The sequence below is a fragment of the Artibeus jamaicensis genome, unplaced genomic scaffold, assembly GCF_021234435.1.
Source record: "Artibeus jamaicensis isolate MK-2021 breed Jamaican fruit bat unplaced genomic scaffold, CSHL_Jam_final contig_475, whole genome shotgun sequence".
NCBI classification, from domain to species: domain Eukaryota; kingdom Metazoa; phylum Chordata; class Mammalia; order Chiroptera; family Phyllostomidae; genus Artibeus; species Artibeus jamaicensis.
Window position 1 is genome coordinate 4,595,908 of NW_026521852.1, and position 17,096 is coordinate 4,613,003.

General features: G+C 42.7%; 1 protein-coding gene across 6 annotated transcripts in view; it reads right to left on the reverse strand.

Moving 5' to 3' along the window:
• The window catches only part of ATP2B4 (ATPase plasma membrane Ca2+ transporting 4), a 98,058-nt gene that overhangs the window by 7,434 nt on the left and 73,528 nt on the right, over window positions 1-17,096 (reverse strand). For 2 of the 6 annotated variants that reach the window (XM_053667930.1, XM_053667927.1), the window contains 6 exons: window positions 10,097-10,288; window positions 9,433-9,646; window positions 8,673-8,884; window positions 7,656-7,763; window positions 5,633-5,809; window positions 2,225-2,405 (listed from right to left, as the gene is read on the reverse strand). In XM_053667930.1, the coding sequence (XP_053523905.1) occupies window positions 2,225-2,405; window positions 5,633-5,809; window positions 7,656-7,763; window positions 8,673-8,884; window positions 9,433-9,646; window positions 10,097-10,288 (1,084 nt within the window). Of the gene's footprint in view, window positions 1-2,216; window positions 2,406-5,632; window positions 5,810-7,655; window positions 7,764-8,672; window positions 8,885-9,432; window positions 9,647-10,096; window positions 10,289-17,096 lie in introns of those variants that run through there. The other 4 variants (XM_053667925.1, XM_053667924.1, XM_053667929.1 and 1 more) reach the window with 3 other exon arrangements.

The window sequence follows — 17,096 nt, forward strand, 5'->3', positions numbered from 1 at the left end:
CCCATCGGGCTACACTTTGGGTTAGGTTATGAGTGCAAAGGGCTACTCTCTGTAGCTCAATGAGTGGGCAGATGAAGATTCCATTTCTTCAGCCAGTATTCTGTAGTTTTCTGCTTGCTTTTCAGAAACCAGGGGAAGAAAAGAGATAAGGGCCTTCCTATAGAGGGAAATGTTAGAGATTTACCTACTGAAGGTTAGATAAATAATTGAATTGATTTGGAGATCTGAAATGAGAAAGGAGATTTTAAAATGTATGGCTATTAATTTCTAGGACCTCCAAGGAAGAAGGAGCTGGAGAATGAGCAGGTATGACCGGCCTCCCCTGACCGATTTTCTAGTCTTTGAGGGTGTGCGGCATGCCCTCTACCAGCAACTCTGCAAGAGCTCAGTGGGCCCTGTCTTCTGCTTAGTGTCTTCCACCTTCAAATCACTGAGGTATCTGACACTAACCCTTCCTAACATACAGGGAGGATTAAAAAAAGAATGCAAATTAGTTACAAGAACATGGCAAAAGTAGAAAAAAATGAAAATAAGAGAGAAATATGGGAGGATTAGAGCTAAAGGCTTTTAGATATTTGCAGGGTAAGTAAGACATTTAGTTCTTTGGCTGCCTTTGGGCCTAAACTAATATGTACCTATATCAATACCCCCAATACTTCACATGAGAACACTTGCAGTTAGTAAGACAACAAATAATCTAAGCCTGTTCAATTAATGCAGCTCACAACCAGGTGAACTACTGACAGTGCAACTGTTCTTTCTTCACACCCCCCCACCCCCACCCCTGAGCTGGAAGAGGGGCTTGGGAGGGAGAGACAAACACTCAGAAATTTAAGCCAATAGTATACTTAATACAGAGAGATTCCTTCCCCACCAAATACTGTAATGGCACTATCAGCAAATAGACTTCTTTCTCCTCTCTGTGTCCCATTTGGGAAAGGTAAAATGACCAGGAATAGGAAGTCATAAGCATTAACGAGAACCCAATAATCTACTAAAGGGAACACCAGACCTCAGGCTGAGAGTAGACAGTGTTCCAATGGACAGGCTGGCTGAAAAAGGGGTTCCTAAAACTTTATGTGCAAATTAAGATATGAAGCATTTGCTATTGGTGAGGCAATGGTTTTCAAACTTCCTGCTTCTATTTTTCTATTCTATTCCTAAAGAAAATGAGAAGCAAGAAAAAGGTTGCTCTTTAGAAATTTCTAAAAAAAAATAGGTTTAACAGGTTAAGAAAAATAAGTTTTTTAAAAAAATAATTAATTAATTTTTTTAGAGAGAAGGAAAGGGAGAAAGAGAGGGAGAGAAACATTAATCAGTTGCCTTTTGCACGTCACCAACTAGGGACATAGCCTACAACCCAGGGATGTGCCCTGACTGGGAATTGAACTAGCAACCTTTTGTTTCACAAGCTGGTCCTTAACCCACTGAGCCATACCAGCCAGGGTGAAAAACAAGTTATTGTGATCTTTTCATATATTTCTCCTACCCCAATGTGAATTAATTGACTCTTAAACTAGAATTTGGCTTAAAGTCCCTGAAAAATAAAATGACAGGGTTATGCAGCCCTGTGCATTTGAATTGAACCCTTTTGTTTCTTCACAAAAGAAATTTGTGCCAGTATTTATGCCAATACTGCCAGCTAACAATAGAGTAGTCGCCAAAGGACTATTATTAGTGGTCAAGTTTGATACTGGCTCAATTATGAAAGGTCAACTAGTAAAAAAAACAAAACAAAACATGGGAACAATAGCTTCCTTCATACCTTTCTTGGGAGAGCTCAATCTTGCCCCCAAATGAAGAGAGTGCCTGTTTGGCCTAATCTTACATCTAGCTTAAGGAGCAGGAGAGGAGAGAAAAACAATGTATCCAAACAAAGCAAAAAACAAAAAACAAAAAAGTAAAACAAACAAAAACTCAAGGAAGAAACAAGTAATGCAACGGAACAATTAGAAAACAGGACTGTTGTCTTTAAAATAGTATGATTTAATAGCTTTTCAACATTATAAATACATAAATAAAATAAAATAAAATAAAATAAATAAAATAAAATGGCACGTAGCCTGGTTTTGGAGTGGGCTTTCTGTCCCATTCTTTTTCCCTGAAATCACAGATCAAAGGGAAAACTAAAAGGAAAAGATAATCATGGTTGAGTACAGTGGATGCCACATGCTCTCTTGTGGTCATTATAGCAAATCATGCATCATAATAGACCATCACTCACTGCCCAGAGTAGGAGATGGAACAGCAGCAGCAACAGAAGTGGTGGGGGGAGATTTGACTGGTGCAACTGTTACATAGGATGAGCTAGGAACATGTTTTACATCAAGGTGTTGACCCATGGTCTGTCGCTTTAGGACTCCCTGAAAAGAGGCTCCAGTCTGGAATGTGTTAATTACGTCGATCTGCAAAGAATCAGAGAGTGAAATAGCTTTGCTCCACAGTCAGAGAGAGGTGAAGAAAGGAAGGGAGAATCCTAGGGGGGTTGTAAAGGGGAAAGGAAGGAGCTGGGAAAAGGGGAAAGGAGATGGGAAGCCAGAGAGATTCCCTCACACACAAAGCACTGGTAAGGAGCAGGTGGAAACGTGTCCTATGGCACATCACACTTCATTTAAAACAATTGGCCATGGAGTCCAAATACCCAGCTAGAATCCAGTCTGCTCTACCCTTTTAGTGGATGGAGGTCATTTGAGGTGTGCTGGTGCCCCAAACTATCTAAACTTTAATAGGACTTCCACATCCTATGATGCCTCACAGATAGTGCATGCAACTTAAGATAGAAGGTAAAGTATATATTACTAAATTTTGAGGTCCAGGAACCTCTAACACTAATTAAATCAGCTACCTGATTTTTACAGATTTTTCAAGAAAATAACTCATGTGTTTAAAGAAAAAAACAGAGGCACGTTAGTAGCCCATTCACAGGTGACCACAGTGGAAAGGTTCCTAACCACAAATTGCTGCGCTCACCCTCTTCTGGGTTTCTTCTCTGAGACATCCTCTCCTTGGGCTGAGGTGGACAGGGAGGGACCTAGAATGGAGCTCAGGAATCTAATGGCCAGGCTCCTTAGAGAGAATGCCACTAGCTGCATTACTGCATTGGAGATCTGGAAATGTCTGACAGAAATGCTGACCACAGCTCAGCAGTCAGACTGAGGAGGGGCAGAAAGAGTTGTTGATAGTTGGTGGGTGGTAAGCAGTGTCAGGTGTAGCCCTACACAGTAGCCTCTGGTCTCTAGGGTCCTCCTCCTCTGAGACAGAGGTCATTCATGCCATTTGTCTTCCAATAATGGTCTGGGTGCGGGGCCTCCTCAGTCAAACTTACCACCTTGATCCCTGGCCCTTAAGTAACAAGGAGGAAGTCAAGGAATTCCTTTATCTTTCAGAATCTGACTGAATGAATCATCTTTAAAATGCCCACATAGCAATGGCCAATCTCCCAGGAATGCAGGGAAGGTATTAATTCCACTCATCTGACTTCATTTCCCCAGAAGAGAAGGTGGGAAAGCAGGCACCTTGTGAGCCACTTATTCTTACTTATAAAGCTTCCCGAGAAGCCATGAAATGTTTAGGGATAGCTTCTGGATTCTGAGCTGAAATACCTCCCCTCATCACATCATATAGTTTTCAAGTCCAGGGGACAGAGGAACCTAATCCTGGAGAAGGAAAGGTTTGCATGTAGACAATCTTCCTCAGTGCTTACTGGGTTCACCTTCCCAAGACTCTAGCCCTCACTTCCCAAACTTCTGCTTTCTAGTACTTTTAGCTCTTCTCAACTAGAGAGACCAGGACTGGACGATCGCTTGGCAACACCTCCCACCCTAAGTGTTGCAGTGAGAATGATGATAAAGATCAGGAATCAGATGGCAGGGGATTTTGTTAGGACACTGCTGAGGCTGAAGAGTTTTGCCAGGAGAGAACTTCAGGGGTCTGGGTGCAGGTTGGCAGTCAGCCTGGTCTGCTTACAGAGTCAGATGCATTCTGCAATGGCATGGATTTAGTTATTGTGGCATCTTTAACAGGTTGCTTTTGTGGTCTAAGTTCAGGGCTTTAAGGTCATTCTGGCCCAAATACCTCATCTTCCAAGAAGAAAAGGTAGTACTTTTAAAGTTATGTTGGCAATGAAACTACATAGTTGAGGGAGTGAAAACTGGTAGTGGAGGAGAAAGAAGATCCATGAATCTCAAGCCCCCAGGACAGAAGATTGGCTGGGAGCCAGGAGACAATGACATGAGGGAGTCCTGGCTGGGAAAGAAATCACATAGGAGAGGGGGCAGAGGATCCTAAAGGGAAGAAAAGCAGACAGGTTATTTTGAAAACAGCAGACCTGAAGGAAAGCACTGGGGCCTTAGTGACAGGAGCCAAAGGTCCCAGGTTCTCTGGGCATGTGAGGCTACTGCTGGGTGGACTCAGCAGCCTGCAGAGTAGGGGGATGGGGGGGAGGTATTAGAGGGAAATTGTGCAGGGGGGCTGGCTCTGGATGTCCTGAGGCAGTATTTACAGGTCCTAGGGAACTTCCTCTCTGGCAGGAAGAACATGAGAAAGGGGAAAGAAGTCCCAGGGTTTTCCTACCTGGCCCCTGTTTCCCAGCTTCATCTGTTGTCTGGACTATGGGAGGCAAAGTGCCCAGCAGGCATTTAGTTTAGAATATCCAATGCATCTCTCTGCTCTTTGCACTAAGGAGAGGAGGTGGGCTTGACTAGTGAACTTTCTAAATATCTACAAGGCTAATTTGAGAGTGAAACTTATTTCTAGATCTTCAGCCAGTCAGTACAGAGGCCTGTTCTGTGGACAGCACCTTTCAGATCTGGGGAATTAAAGTTTCTTGAGGTGGGGAATTTCAGAACTAACAAAACAGAGATATGTGGGGCAAGAACAAGGAGAGGGGTAGGATTCTCAATGCCTGGAGCAGCCCATTCACCCAGGAGAAGGCAGATACAGTTGCATGGAAAGTGAGGAAGCATAGGTAAGGGATGTAAGAGCATCAGAAGCAGCTTCTCTCCAATTTCAGAAATTGCAAGAAAAAAAAGCTTGAAGAAATTATAGCTTCCTTTTTGGGAAGCAAGTCTGAATCCTGCAAAAGACACTCAGGCATTGAGAGACTATTGTCATTTATACATATTTAGCCATTGGACTCCCCACCATGTCCTTAAATTTCAAGTGGGGAAGATGTAAGAGGTTGAGCTTCCTTTACAAAGATACTCCCAGCTAACATCTACGGTACCCTAACAGCAGCTTCAGGTTGTACACTTAAGTGTCTGCTGGGGCAGCTGGCATAGCGATATTATCTAACTCCTTCCTGCTGGAGGGTAGGGAAAGACTCTGAACTTTTCCTACTCTGGGTTAGGGCTAGTGCTTATAAGAGACCTCGCACAGGCAGCTTGCAGTGGGCTTTAGAACCAACCCCAAGCTAAAGGACTGTGCCCTAGACCCTACAACTATGCTCCTCTCAGAGGGGCTCATGCAACTGCCTCTGCCCCATGTGTCCTCAAGCTACGGAGCTGGGGCTGCCCATTAGTAGCAGGCCTTGGAGGGAAGAGATGCTGGCCATCAAGAGCTGCTGCCCTCCCCAAACCTCCCAAGATGGGGAGATTTCTTCTCCCACAATGAGGCTGGGCTACTATCCAAGTACCTGAGTCTGGATACGGTTCAGTCCCCGGAACCAGAGGATCTGGCCTCGGCGTAGCTCCATCTCTGCATGGTCAATCTCGTCTAGCCCTTCTGCATCCTTGGTGATCTCCTCTTTGGTAATGCCATGCCCAGCCTCCTTCAGGAACTTCAGGGATTGGGTAGGTATTGTGGAGATCATCTGAGAACAGGTACAGCAAAAGGGGAAACACCAAAATGAGGGTGAGAAGAGCTGTCATTCAACTTACACCGGTCAGGATCTTTGCCCTATGACTCATCCCACTGGAGGAATAGGGGGGAGAAGCACCAGTCCTTTCAAGCAGCATTCACCAAGGGCCAGGACCCCGAGAAGGTTTCCTGTATGGGTGGACATGCAAAGAGGACTTGTATTCTAGTATTCAACCAGTCATCTGCCTAATTATGCTTCATTCTCTTCCTTTCCATTTTGCCGTATGTCCTTTCAGAGAAGAACTCTGATGCATGGTACATAGTAGACAGGGGTAAAGACAAGGTCGAGGGGGAGAACAAATCTGGGAACAGGATGGTCACATTACACGTGTTTGAGTAAGGGGAAGAAATGGTGTTAAAAAAGAATGAGCCTCTTCTTAGTTACCACATGCAAGGTAATTCCCGTGTTATAAAACTGTACTGAAAGGATGCTAAAAGTCTTTTGGGGCTTGTGGTGAGGAATTAAGTGGGACAGGCCATGGAAGAAAGGACATATGAGTATTACCAGAAGCCATGGAGCAGTAGGGTAGGCTTGCAAATCAAAATAAATCACTCGGTAAGCTCATTACCTGTTCATCAGTTCTGTTTTATAAACAAGGAGGAGCAGACAGGACTCAGATGGGAAAGAGGGGCTGTGTGAGTGGTCCAACACGGACCCAAGTGTTTCGAAACAGGAAAAATGTCAAAGTTCTGCTTTCAGATGTTGGAAGGAGCTACTGTAATATAGAAAGAAGGCTGTCACCTCTCGTCAGGGCTACACAGTCACATGTGAGACTTAGACTCAGATGAGAGTTTCAAACAGCAGATGAAACAACCAAGCTTTTCTTACTCTATGGTAATCTGCTTTAACTTCAGCAAGCAGAATAGGGTGGAGGGACTTGGGTTAGTAACTGGGACAGTACTTAATGAGGGAGGCACCTCGGAGGTACAAAAGAAACAACTAGCAGGTCTCTGGGGGGAAAGTCTGTAGTTCTGGAGAGGAACCTTTGGCGTCACTCAGAGCAAAGCAGGGGACTTGCAAAGTGGTATCTGGAAAGAAGTGAAACTCTTACCAGACCTGGTGATATTACTATAATATTAACAACTAACATTTATTGAGTACTTACTGGTGGTAGATATTATTCTAAATCATTTCTGTATGGTAACTGATTTGCTGATTGACAACAATTAACAATGACCCAGTTATCTTAAGTTGAGGAGACTAAGGCACAGAGTGGTTAAGAAACTTGTTTGAAGTTCAGCTTGTACAAAGGAGAGCTAGAATTCAAACTCAGGCGGTCAATCCAACACCCATGCTCTGAGCCATATGCTATACTGCTTTTCTAGAGACCTCATGACCCTGGATTTAGGTGAGAGGCAGGCATTCAACCCAGGGAAGGCCATGGTGAGAAACAGAAGAGGTGAGGGAAGTCTTCAGCTATGTCAGCTGAGTAGCCAGGGCCAGACTGCCGCTTCGTTAGAATAAAGACATACCGTATGCTTTGTAAACTCTTCTACCTCTAAGATCCTTACTTCTTTATTATTATTATTATTATTATTATTAATATTTTAAGCAAAATTTCATTGAAAATTTCCACTCCCATCTCAGAGACGCTAAGGGATTTGCTTACCTCCAGGCCTGATTAGAGAAGAAATCTGAAGCCTCTAAAATGGTGGGCATTGATCATTCTACCCTGGGATCCTATACAATGGAAAACTCTTAAAAACTTGAGGGGTGAGGAAAAAAGGAGAAGAGGTCTGCAAGCAGTGAGAATGTAGGTGGAGGGTGGGCCACACCTTCTCCCAAAGTGGTTACTCACCTGGCCCCACAGCAGTTCTCCAATACCAATGAAGAGACACCAAAACCACTGGGACAGGGTGAGCCTCGTACAACTGAAGGGTTTACCCCCAAATTCCACAATGAAAACCTAGAACAGAGAAGGGGTAGCCTGACATTAGGAAGGTGAGTAACAGGTAGGTAGCCCTCCAGCCAAGGCCATCAGAGCCACATAACCCCTTACCCAAGGATCCTTGTGGTCTAAGTCCTGATGTGCTTGTTGGGAAAGGAGAAAGAAAAATCCGGAAGGAGAAAAGGGGAGACAGACACAAACAGTCTTTAAGCACTCTGACAGGGAGACAGACAGTTACTATGAAAACCAGTGTATTAATGGAAGAGCTGGAGGAGCAGGGGGAGCTAGAGGCTTCTTGTGAATAAAGCCAGTAGGAACAAAGATTAAGGCACAGTGATGGAGAAGAGGAACTGAAGATGGGAGTGAATAAGGGGGATACCCAGCTGAGGGGTGAGGCAGGAGCTCATTTTTATAGGGTGAGCTCATAATCTCTTATATCTGCAGAGGTTTAAGTGTACCTCTGACCAGGGCAAGAAAGAAGGGCCCAATCCTCTTACCACCAGGGCAGCCACTCTCTTGACCCCAGTCCCTACAGAGCCCAAGCCGGGCTCATCTGTCAAGTACATGAGGACCCTCCCATCACTTCTCTTTCTCTGCAAACTACACAGCATTTTCTCCCAAGACAGCCCACATAGCACATGTGTGCACACGTGATGCCTGCTCATAGGAGATGTGGAAAGGGGGCTGAAGACAGTGACCCTCCTCGTGGTCACTTTGAGAGATTTCTGTGTTTAGAAAGATAATGAGAGGACTCCACAAGTCTCATTTTATTCACTACCGACATGTGCCTTGTACTGGAGCACTTGGCATAGCCTGATTCCCCATGACTCCCTCACTCCTTTTCCTGGGTACTTAGGAAACCCTGGCTGCCAGCTTCTGGCCTGTATCACGCCTGACTTCCTACCCCAGCTCAAGCTAGAATCTCACCTGGCAGATGAATGTGCCCAAAACCACAGAACAAAAGATGAGGTTGCGGTAGATGCCCGCAAAGACATTCCTCTCTCCGTGGATCTTTCGTGAGTTGATTTCATTGAAGAGCTGCATCAGCACAAAAGTGTTGAAAACAATGGTGTAGTGCTGGCTGGGTGGGGAATGTAGAGGTGCATTCCTCCCATTATCAATGTCAAAGAATTTCTCACCTGGTAGAGAGAGGGGAAGCACTGGAAGGTAAGTGTGATGTCAAGGAGCACTCAGGTTGAGTCAGAACAGACTGGTGTGGCCACACCGGCTGCTGATGGTTGGTGTCCATTCAAACTGGTCAGTACCTGACCTATGCTAATTATTAAATATTTTAAACATTTGGCCCGAGCTCAACATATCTGACCCTCTCAGTTTGCTCCAATGCTATGTGCCTTCCTGTAGTGCAGCATGGTGGTAAAACTACATGCCCCCAAATCAGGCAGACACAGGTTTGAATCTCAGTGTCACTATTACGTCACCCCAGCTTTCATTTTATAATCTGTAAGAACTGAAGCTATCCCTGTGAAATTCTTAACAGAATTACATAAACTAGCATAACATGTCCTGCAGCAAGAACAGCGGGCACACTCATGGAGTGAAGCTGCTGTTCCTACTAGTCTTGTGCTAAGCTTGCTTCCCTACTGTCTTCTGTCCGTGGGCTATTCTCTGTCCCATCACCATCCAGCACCCCAAACACCATCTCACCCAGTCCCCACTCTCAGCTCACCTGCAAAGACAAGGAAAAAGATGACTGTGAGCTGATAGACTGCATGGCCCAAGATGTTCTTCATCATAGTCCGCGAGATCAAAGGCTTATTTCGGCCATAGGGGCGACGCTTCAGTAGAGACTCTGTGGGAGGCTCTGTGGCCAAGGCCAATGAGGCAAATGTGTCCATAATCAGATTAACCCACAGCATCTGCACAGCTTTCAGTGGGGAATCCTGGTGGGAAGTAGAACCAGACTTTTCAGCTTTCCTTAGAAACCACCTCACCTCACTCATCAGTCTCACCCTTGTCCTCACGATGGTGTAGCTTCTGTTATCCATCTAGATTTTGGGACTGGCCACTTATTAGCTGAGTGACCCTGAGAAAGATACTTAACTTCTTTGAACCTTAGGTTCCTCACCTGTAAAGTGAGGATAATACGTATGCTGCAAGGTTGTTTTTGAGGAACGAAGGTAATACATGTAAGTGCATATCACAGTGATGAAGATATGAGCGCTAAATTAAGCATATAAAGAGAGTGGATCTAGTAGAGCTAACTCCTGCCCCAACAGCACTGGGAAACTGTCCTGATTTCTCTATAGACATACTGTTGCCCATTCCCCATATTTCTTAGCCGTTGCCTCATCTCTTCCCTTTTAGCCCCTCTCCATGCACAATCCCTTCACCTGAGTGATGCAGGCTCCCGTGAAGGCCACGATCACCGCCACCACATTGACTGTGAGCTGGAACTGGAGGAACTTGGAGATGCTGTCATACACATTTCGCCCCCACATCACTGCCTTCACAATGCTGGTAAAGTTGTCATCTGTTAGGATGATGTCTGATGCCTCCTTGGCCACATCTGTGCCTGCAATACCCTGAGGTAAGAAGGAGAAGGAAACTGAGGAACTGGATAAAGCAGAGTTTCCCAGCGTTCTGAACTGAGACGCCATTTGTTGACTTCCAAGAAGCTCCCAAACTAGGTCTAACACTAGAGGGCTCACTAACCACACAAATACTGAAGACCAACCTGTATATTTTAAGTTCTTTTCTTTCCCAAAGAAAATGAAGGGAAAATGTGTCCCTGTTATTTTGCAGAAAAGAGGGCTGTGGCTTCATGCTACCACCTTACCCTTGAACCCAGATTGCAAATTATAGTTATCTTTGATATTCCTTTCTCTCTTCTCTCCTACACCCCAACCTTAGAAACAAATTAAAAGATAGGGAATAAATCCTATCTATTCTACCTCCAAATTTTAAAACTTTGTTTGCCACTGCCAATATCTCATTTAAGTCCTCGTTTCCCACAACTTTAAGTAGGAGAAGTAGTCTGGCGGCGCAGCTCAGAAGTCTGATCCTTGTTCAAAATCTTGCCACTGGGAAACTACTGAAGGATTCTGAGTACACATGTCAGGAGTTGAAATCCATGCTTTGGAAACAGTGAACTTGCTGGTCTGGTAAGTTCAGAGCCCTCAATAAGTGTACCCTGATTCATTTTCCAACCTGCTCTCATATAGCTTTCGGCTCAACACCTACTGGTTTATTCACAATTCCCTGAATCTCTCTTTCACTTTTAGAACCTAGATTTGTACTAACACCATTTCCCCAAGTCTGGAACATCCTCTTTACCCATCTGCTTAAATCCTACCTATCTTTAACGTTCCATTCAATTAAGCTCTACTCATTTTGCAAAGCTGTCCCTAACATCCCCATCCCATATTTCTATTCCATGTCTTGAGCTTCTGTAACCCACAGAGGAGCTTATTCGTTATTTTGGCTTGCATTAGTATATTACTGGTTCTCTTCACCTGGTGGTACTACTTTCCTATCCGGATAGCACCAAGTATCTGTTAGACTATACAATTCAGCTGCCCCATCAAAAAGTTCTCTAATACATTCACACATGCTGTACTGTGCACTGTGAAAAGAGGAAAAGAAAGGAGGAATATCTCTGTAGACTACTACCATGAAATAATCTCCAAGTTATGTAAAGCGAAGAAAGCGAGATGGAAAAAAGACTTCATAGTATGGGTATAGATAAGAACAGAGACTATAGATAAGTATCACTTATCTAAGAGGGTGAGTATAAATATATTGCTTATTTAATTTATTTTATAGGAGCAAACAGAAGGATAAATCAAAAAAGTAAAGAAATAAGTTACCTGTGGGGTTAAAAGGGATGTAACAGGGTGGAGGTGATAGGAATATAAGTTACATTTCTATGAATAAATCTTGTTTTCTATATTTGACTTTAGGGCTATATAACTACTTTATACAAGTATAACAAATTGAGCTTAAAAAGCAATCTCTAAATTGGAAAGCAACATGACATAAGTGAACTGGTGTAACCAGTTGGTAGCACAAACACAAAGGAAATTCCCAAATGATTTTTTTTTAAGATTTTATTTATTTATCTTTAGAGGGGAAGGAGAGAAGGAGAGAAACATCAATGTATGGTTGCCTCTAGTGCTTCCCTTGCTGGGAAATAGCCTGCAGGGAATTGGCCTGCAACCCAGGCATGTGCCCTGACTGGGAATCGAACCGTGATCCTCTGGTTTGCAGGCCTGTGCTCAATCCACTGAGCTACACCAGCCAGGGCCCAAATGACTTTTTAAAAACACAGTAAGTTGATGGCACATCCTTAGTAGGATATACCTGCGGGGTAAAAAGAATTATAAAAAAACTTTTAACTGTTTTTAGTAGAATAATAGTATTATTGTTGCTCTTTTGAAACTATTACGTATGTTTTAGCAAATGAAGCAAATATTACGTTAATGTCTTTAGGAATCAAAATTTTCAGCTTAAGAGATATAAATATTAAATCACAAAAGTTAAAATTAGGAAGTTAAGCTCTATAACTCTAAATTTGAATTGCAAATACCAATATGAATTCATGAAGAATCTTATTTTCTTTTTAAAGATTTTATTCAGTTTTTTTTTTTTTTGAGAGAGAGGAAGGGAAGAAGAAAGAAAGGGAGAGAAACATCAATATGAGAGACAAACACTGATCATCTGTCTCCCACATGCACCCTGACTGGGGACCAAACCTGCAACCAAGACCTGTGCCCTGATCTGAAGTTGAACTGGCAACCTTTCACTTTACAGGACAATGCCCAACCAATTGAGCCACACTGGTCAGGGCAAAGTATTTTATTTTAAAACACAGAAACACAAAAGAAATATGTGAGACATATTTCCTAGCTTTTACCACTGATAAGGTCTAGGAACAATGTTTTACTCAGTAGAATGGATCATCCTGATATTCAGATTGTGATCTCTAAATACCACTTCTCACAAAAATGAAACAAGACCCCTTTGAGAATTGGATGATTCCAGGTCTAGGTCAAGAAATACACATGATGATTCTGGAATAACTTATCATGTAAGAAACCAAGGAAGCTTATTATAGACAGCTGAGTTTGTATCAAATTAATTCAGCAGGGCTCTAGTTCAGCCAAGATGGAGGTGTAGATAGATATACTTTGCATTCTTGCACAACCAAAAAAAGGACAACAAATTTAAAAACAAAAAATAACCAGCACTGTCAGAAAATCAAACTGTATAAAAGTCCGACAACCAAGGTTGTTAAAAAAGAAACATTCATTCAGACCCGTAGGAAGGGCGGAGACAGGCAGCCAGGGGAGCGGATGCTTGGCAAGGTGGAGGATCGGGGTGGGCAAGCCTCGTGGCTGGTGGTCTCGTTTTCGCGTGCAGATAAGCTGAAAGGAACAACTGGAGAGTGAGACAGACTGCCCAACTCAGGGTTCCAGTGTGGGGAAATAAAACCTCAAAACCACCCTGGCTAGTGTAGCTTAGTGGATTGAATGCAGGCCTGCAAACCAAAGGATTGCGGTTCAATTCCCAGTTGGGGCACATGCCTGGGTTGCAGTCCAGTTCCCAGAAGAGGATGCATGAGAGGCAACCACACATTGACATTTCTCTCCCTCTCTCCTTCCCTTCCCCTCTAAAGATAAATAAAGAAAATCTTTAAAAACAAACAAACAAACAAAAAACCCCTCAAAACCTCTGAGGGTTGCAGTAGCAGGAGAAACTCCCAGCCTTACAAGAAAGTTCACTGGAGAGGCCCACAAGGTCCTAGAATGTACAAAAAACCACCCACCTGGGAATCAGCACCAGGAGGGCCCAATTTGCTTGTAGGTAGTGGGAGAAGTGACTGAAAGTTGGCTGGATCCCTCCCCCTATACAACATCACACTGCATCAATCTGGATTGTTCTGCCCTGGTAAACACCTAAGTCTCCACCCCTTATTACATAACAGGTGCGCTGAGACAAAGAAATATGGCCCAAATGAAAGAACAGATCAAAACTCCAGGAAAAAAACTAAGTGATGAAGAGATAGCCAATCTATCAGATGCAGAGTTAAAAAATGCTGGTAATCAGGATGCTCACAGAAACGGGTGAGTATGGTCAAAAAATAGAGGAAAAAGTAAAGGCTATGCAAAGCAAAATGAAGAAAAACACACAGATGACCAACAGTGAGGGGAAAGAAACTGGGACTCAAATCAACAATTTTGAGCAGAAGGAAGAAATAAACATTCAACCAGAACATAATGTAGAAACAAGAATTCAAAAAAATGAGGAGAGGCTTAGGAACCTCCAGGACATCTTTAAACGTTCCAACATTCGAATTATAGGGGTACCAGAAGGGGAAGAGGAACAGTCATGAGTGGAAACCTTATTTGAACAAATAATAAAAAAGAACTTCCCTGTTCTGGCAAAGGAAATAGACTTCCGGGAAATCCAGGAAGCTCAGAGTCCCAAAGAAGTTGGACCCAAGAAGGAACACACCAAGCCACATCATAATTACATTAGCCAAGATTAAAATGAAGGAGAGAATCTTAGAAGCAGCAAGAGATAAGGGGACAGTCACCTACAAAAAAGTTCCCATCAGACTGTCAGTGGATTTCTCAAAAGAGACCTTACAGGCAAGAAGGGGCTGGAAAGAGGTATTCCAAGTCATGAAAACCAAAGACCTACAACAAAGATTGATCTATCCAGCAAAGTTTTCATTTAGAATGGAAGGACAGATAAAGTGCTTCTCAGATAAGACCAAATTCAAGGAGTTCATCACCACCAAGCCCTAATTATATGAAATGTTAAAGGGACTTACCTAAGAAAGAGAAGATAAAAAAGATGAACAGTGAAAGGACAGAAACTCACAGTTAACAACAACCACACCTAAAACAAAAGCAAATTAAGAGGACAGCTAGATCAGGAGTGAACCATAGAAATGAAGATCACGTGGAGGATTAGCAACAGAGGAGTGGGAGAAGGAGAAGGGGGGAGAAGGTACAGAAAATAAGTAGCATAGACAGTAGATAGAAAATAGATAGGGGGAGGGTAAGAATAGTAGGGGAAATACAGAATCTAAAGAACTTGAGACACATGTTCATGAACTAAAGGGGGGGATGGTGGGGGAGGGGTGTTCAGGGTGGAGGGGAATAGAGGGGGGAAATAGAACAAAATGTGTAATGTGTAATGGCATAATCAATAAAAAATAAATAAAATAAAAATAAAAAATAAAAAAATAAAGAACAAAAACAAAAAACAAACTAAGCAAACAACTAGAACAGGAACAGAATCACAGAAATAGAGATCACATGGAGGGTTATCAGCAGGGAGGGGAAGAGGAGAGGATGAGGGGAAAGGTACAGAGAATAAGTAGCATAAATGGTAGTTAGAAAATAGACGGGGAGGTTAAGAATAGTATGGGAAATGGAGAAGCCAAAGAACTTATATATATGACCCATGGACATGAACTAAGGTGGGTTGGTAGGGGGAGAATGTTGGTGGGAGGGGAGGTTCAGGGTAGAGGGAAATGAAGGGGGGAAATGGGACAACTGTAATAGCACAATCAATAAAATATAGTTAAAAAAAAAGAACTCAGCAGGGTTGAGGAGGCTCATGATGGCCCAAGGTGAACCTCGAAACCATAATATGAGCAGTGTATTGAAGCGTATCTCATATGCTTAAATTCAGCATTCGTAACAATATTTAGAGAAAAAATTCATTGGTCACCTTTGGATGACCAATATTGGTCACCAATGTCAACTCAGTATTTTGAAAACTGGTGAATAAAGGAAAAGAATCAAGCACCTAATCTGACTTTTCATGTAGAAATTGAACTTCAGAGTAACTAAAGAATTGATGAGGAGAGGGGTTATTTCTTTTTAGAGAATATTCAAGTTAGTAAGTAAAAAAAAAAATCAGAACATCATTTTGTAGCCCCTCCAGATCTAGAAGCTGATTGCTTGTACAACTAATTACTAGCTTAAAGGAAATACAAGAAACATAAGGACATGTTAAAGGACACTACAGAGATATAATCAACAAAACCCATGCTGTGAGGCAGTCTACGTAGACAAACAGTTTGGTTTCTTCAAAATGAAATAGCTAGGAAAAAAAGACACGAGGGGACTGTGCAGATAACTGTTAATATAGCAGGCCTGAGACAGCTATCCTTAGAAAGGTCTGTTTGTAAGGCTGGCGACTGGAAACTTGGTTTGCAGAATGCTCCCAGTCAAAACCTGACTGAAATATAATTTTCATGGTTCACTGTGCCTAGACTGTGCCCAAACAATGTAGTTTCTGAACACCTGCTTTTCTTCTGGGAGTCTGGAATCAGAGTATGTGCCAGGCAGAAGTACCTATATGAGCAACCCCACTAAATACCTTGGGTACCAAGTCTCTGATGGGCTGTCCTGGGCAGAAACATCCCATGTATTGCTGCATTTTGGTTGCTGGGGGAGAGCATGCTCTGTGTGACCCCTTACCATGGGAAAGACCATAAAGAAGCCTGCATGCGGATCCCTCCAAACTGTGCCGGTGAATTTCCCCCTTACTATACCAATGTATTAAATTTTAGCCACGAGTACAACTATATTGAGTCCCATGAGTCCTTCTAGTGAGCTCACAAATGTCAAGGGTGGTCTTGGGGACTCAACAAAGGGACCCCACGGGATCAGAGTTCTCAAACTTACACCAGAATCACCGAGGTCCTATGGAAACAGACTGCTGGGCCCAACTCTAAGCTTTCAACTGAGGTGGGGCCCAAGTCCATATTTCTATAGGTTTCCAAGTATAGCTGGAAAGAGGAGTACACTTTAAGAATTACTGGTGTAGATAAAGATACTTAAGAAATATATCAAATGACTGTACTGTATAGATCTTATTTGGATAAATTATTAAAAACATTTATGTAGCAACTAGGAAAATGTGAACTGACTCGATGTTTGATGATACTAAGGAAGCAATTTTTTATGACATGAAGTTTGAAAATTCTTTTAAATATATTTTATTGATACATACTTAACTTTCCGAGATATATACTGACACTTTTTTTGGGTGAAGTGACATGATTTGCTTCAGAATAATTCAGCCTCAGATGGAGGAAATGCAGCAGTGGTAGGGGATGGAGGGAGTGGGGGTCAATGAAACGAGATTAGCCAAATGCTGATAGCTGATACTGGGTGACAGGTACATAGGATTGATTAAACTTATTCTCTCTACTTTTCTTGATTCTTGAAATTTCCTAGAATAAACACTGTTTTTTTGGTTGTTAAACAGAGCACCCTAAAGACAGATTATTTCCTGAATCTCCACTGCTTAAAAATCACGAACAGTTCAATATATTGGGGAGGCTTATAGTCATAAACTACTTGAGGG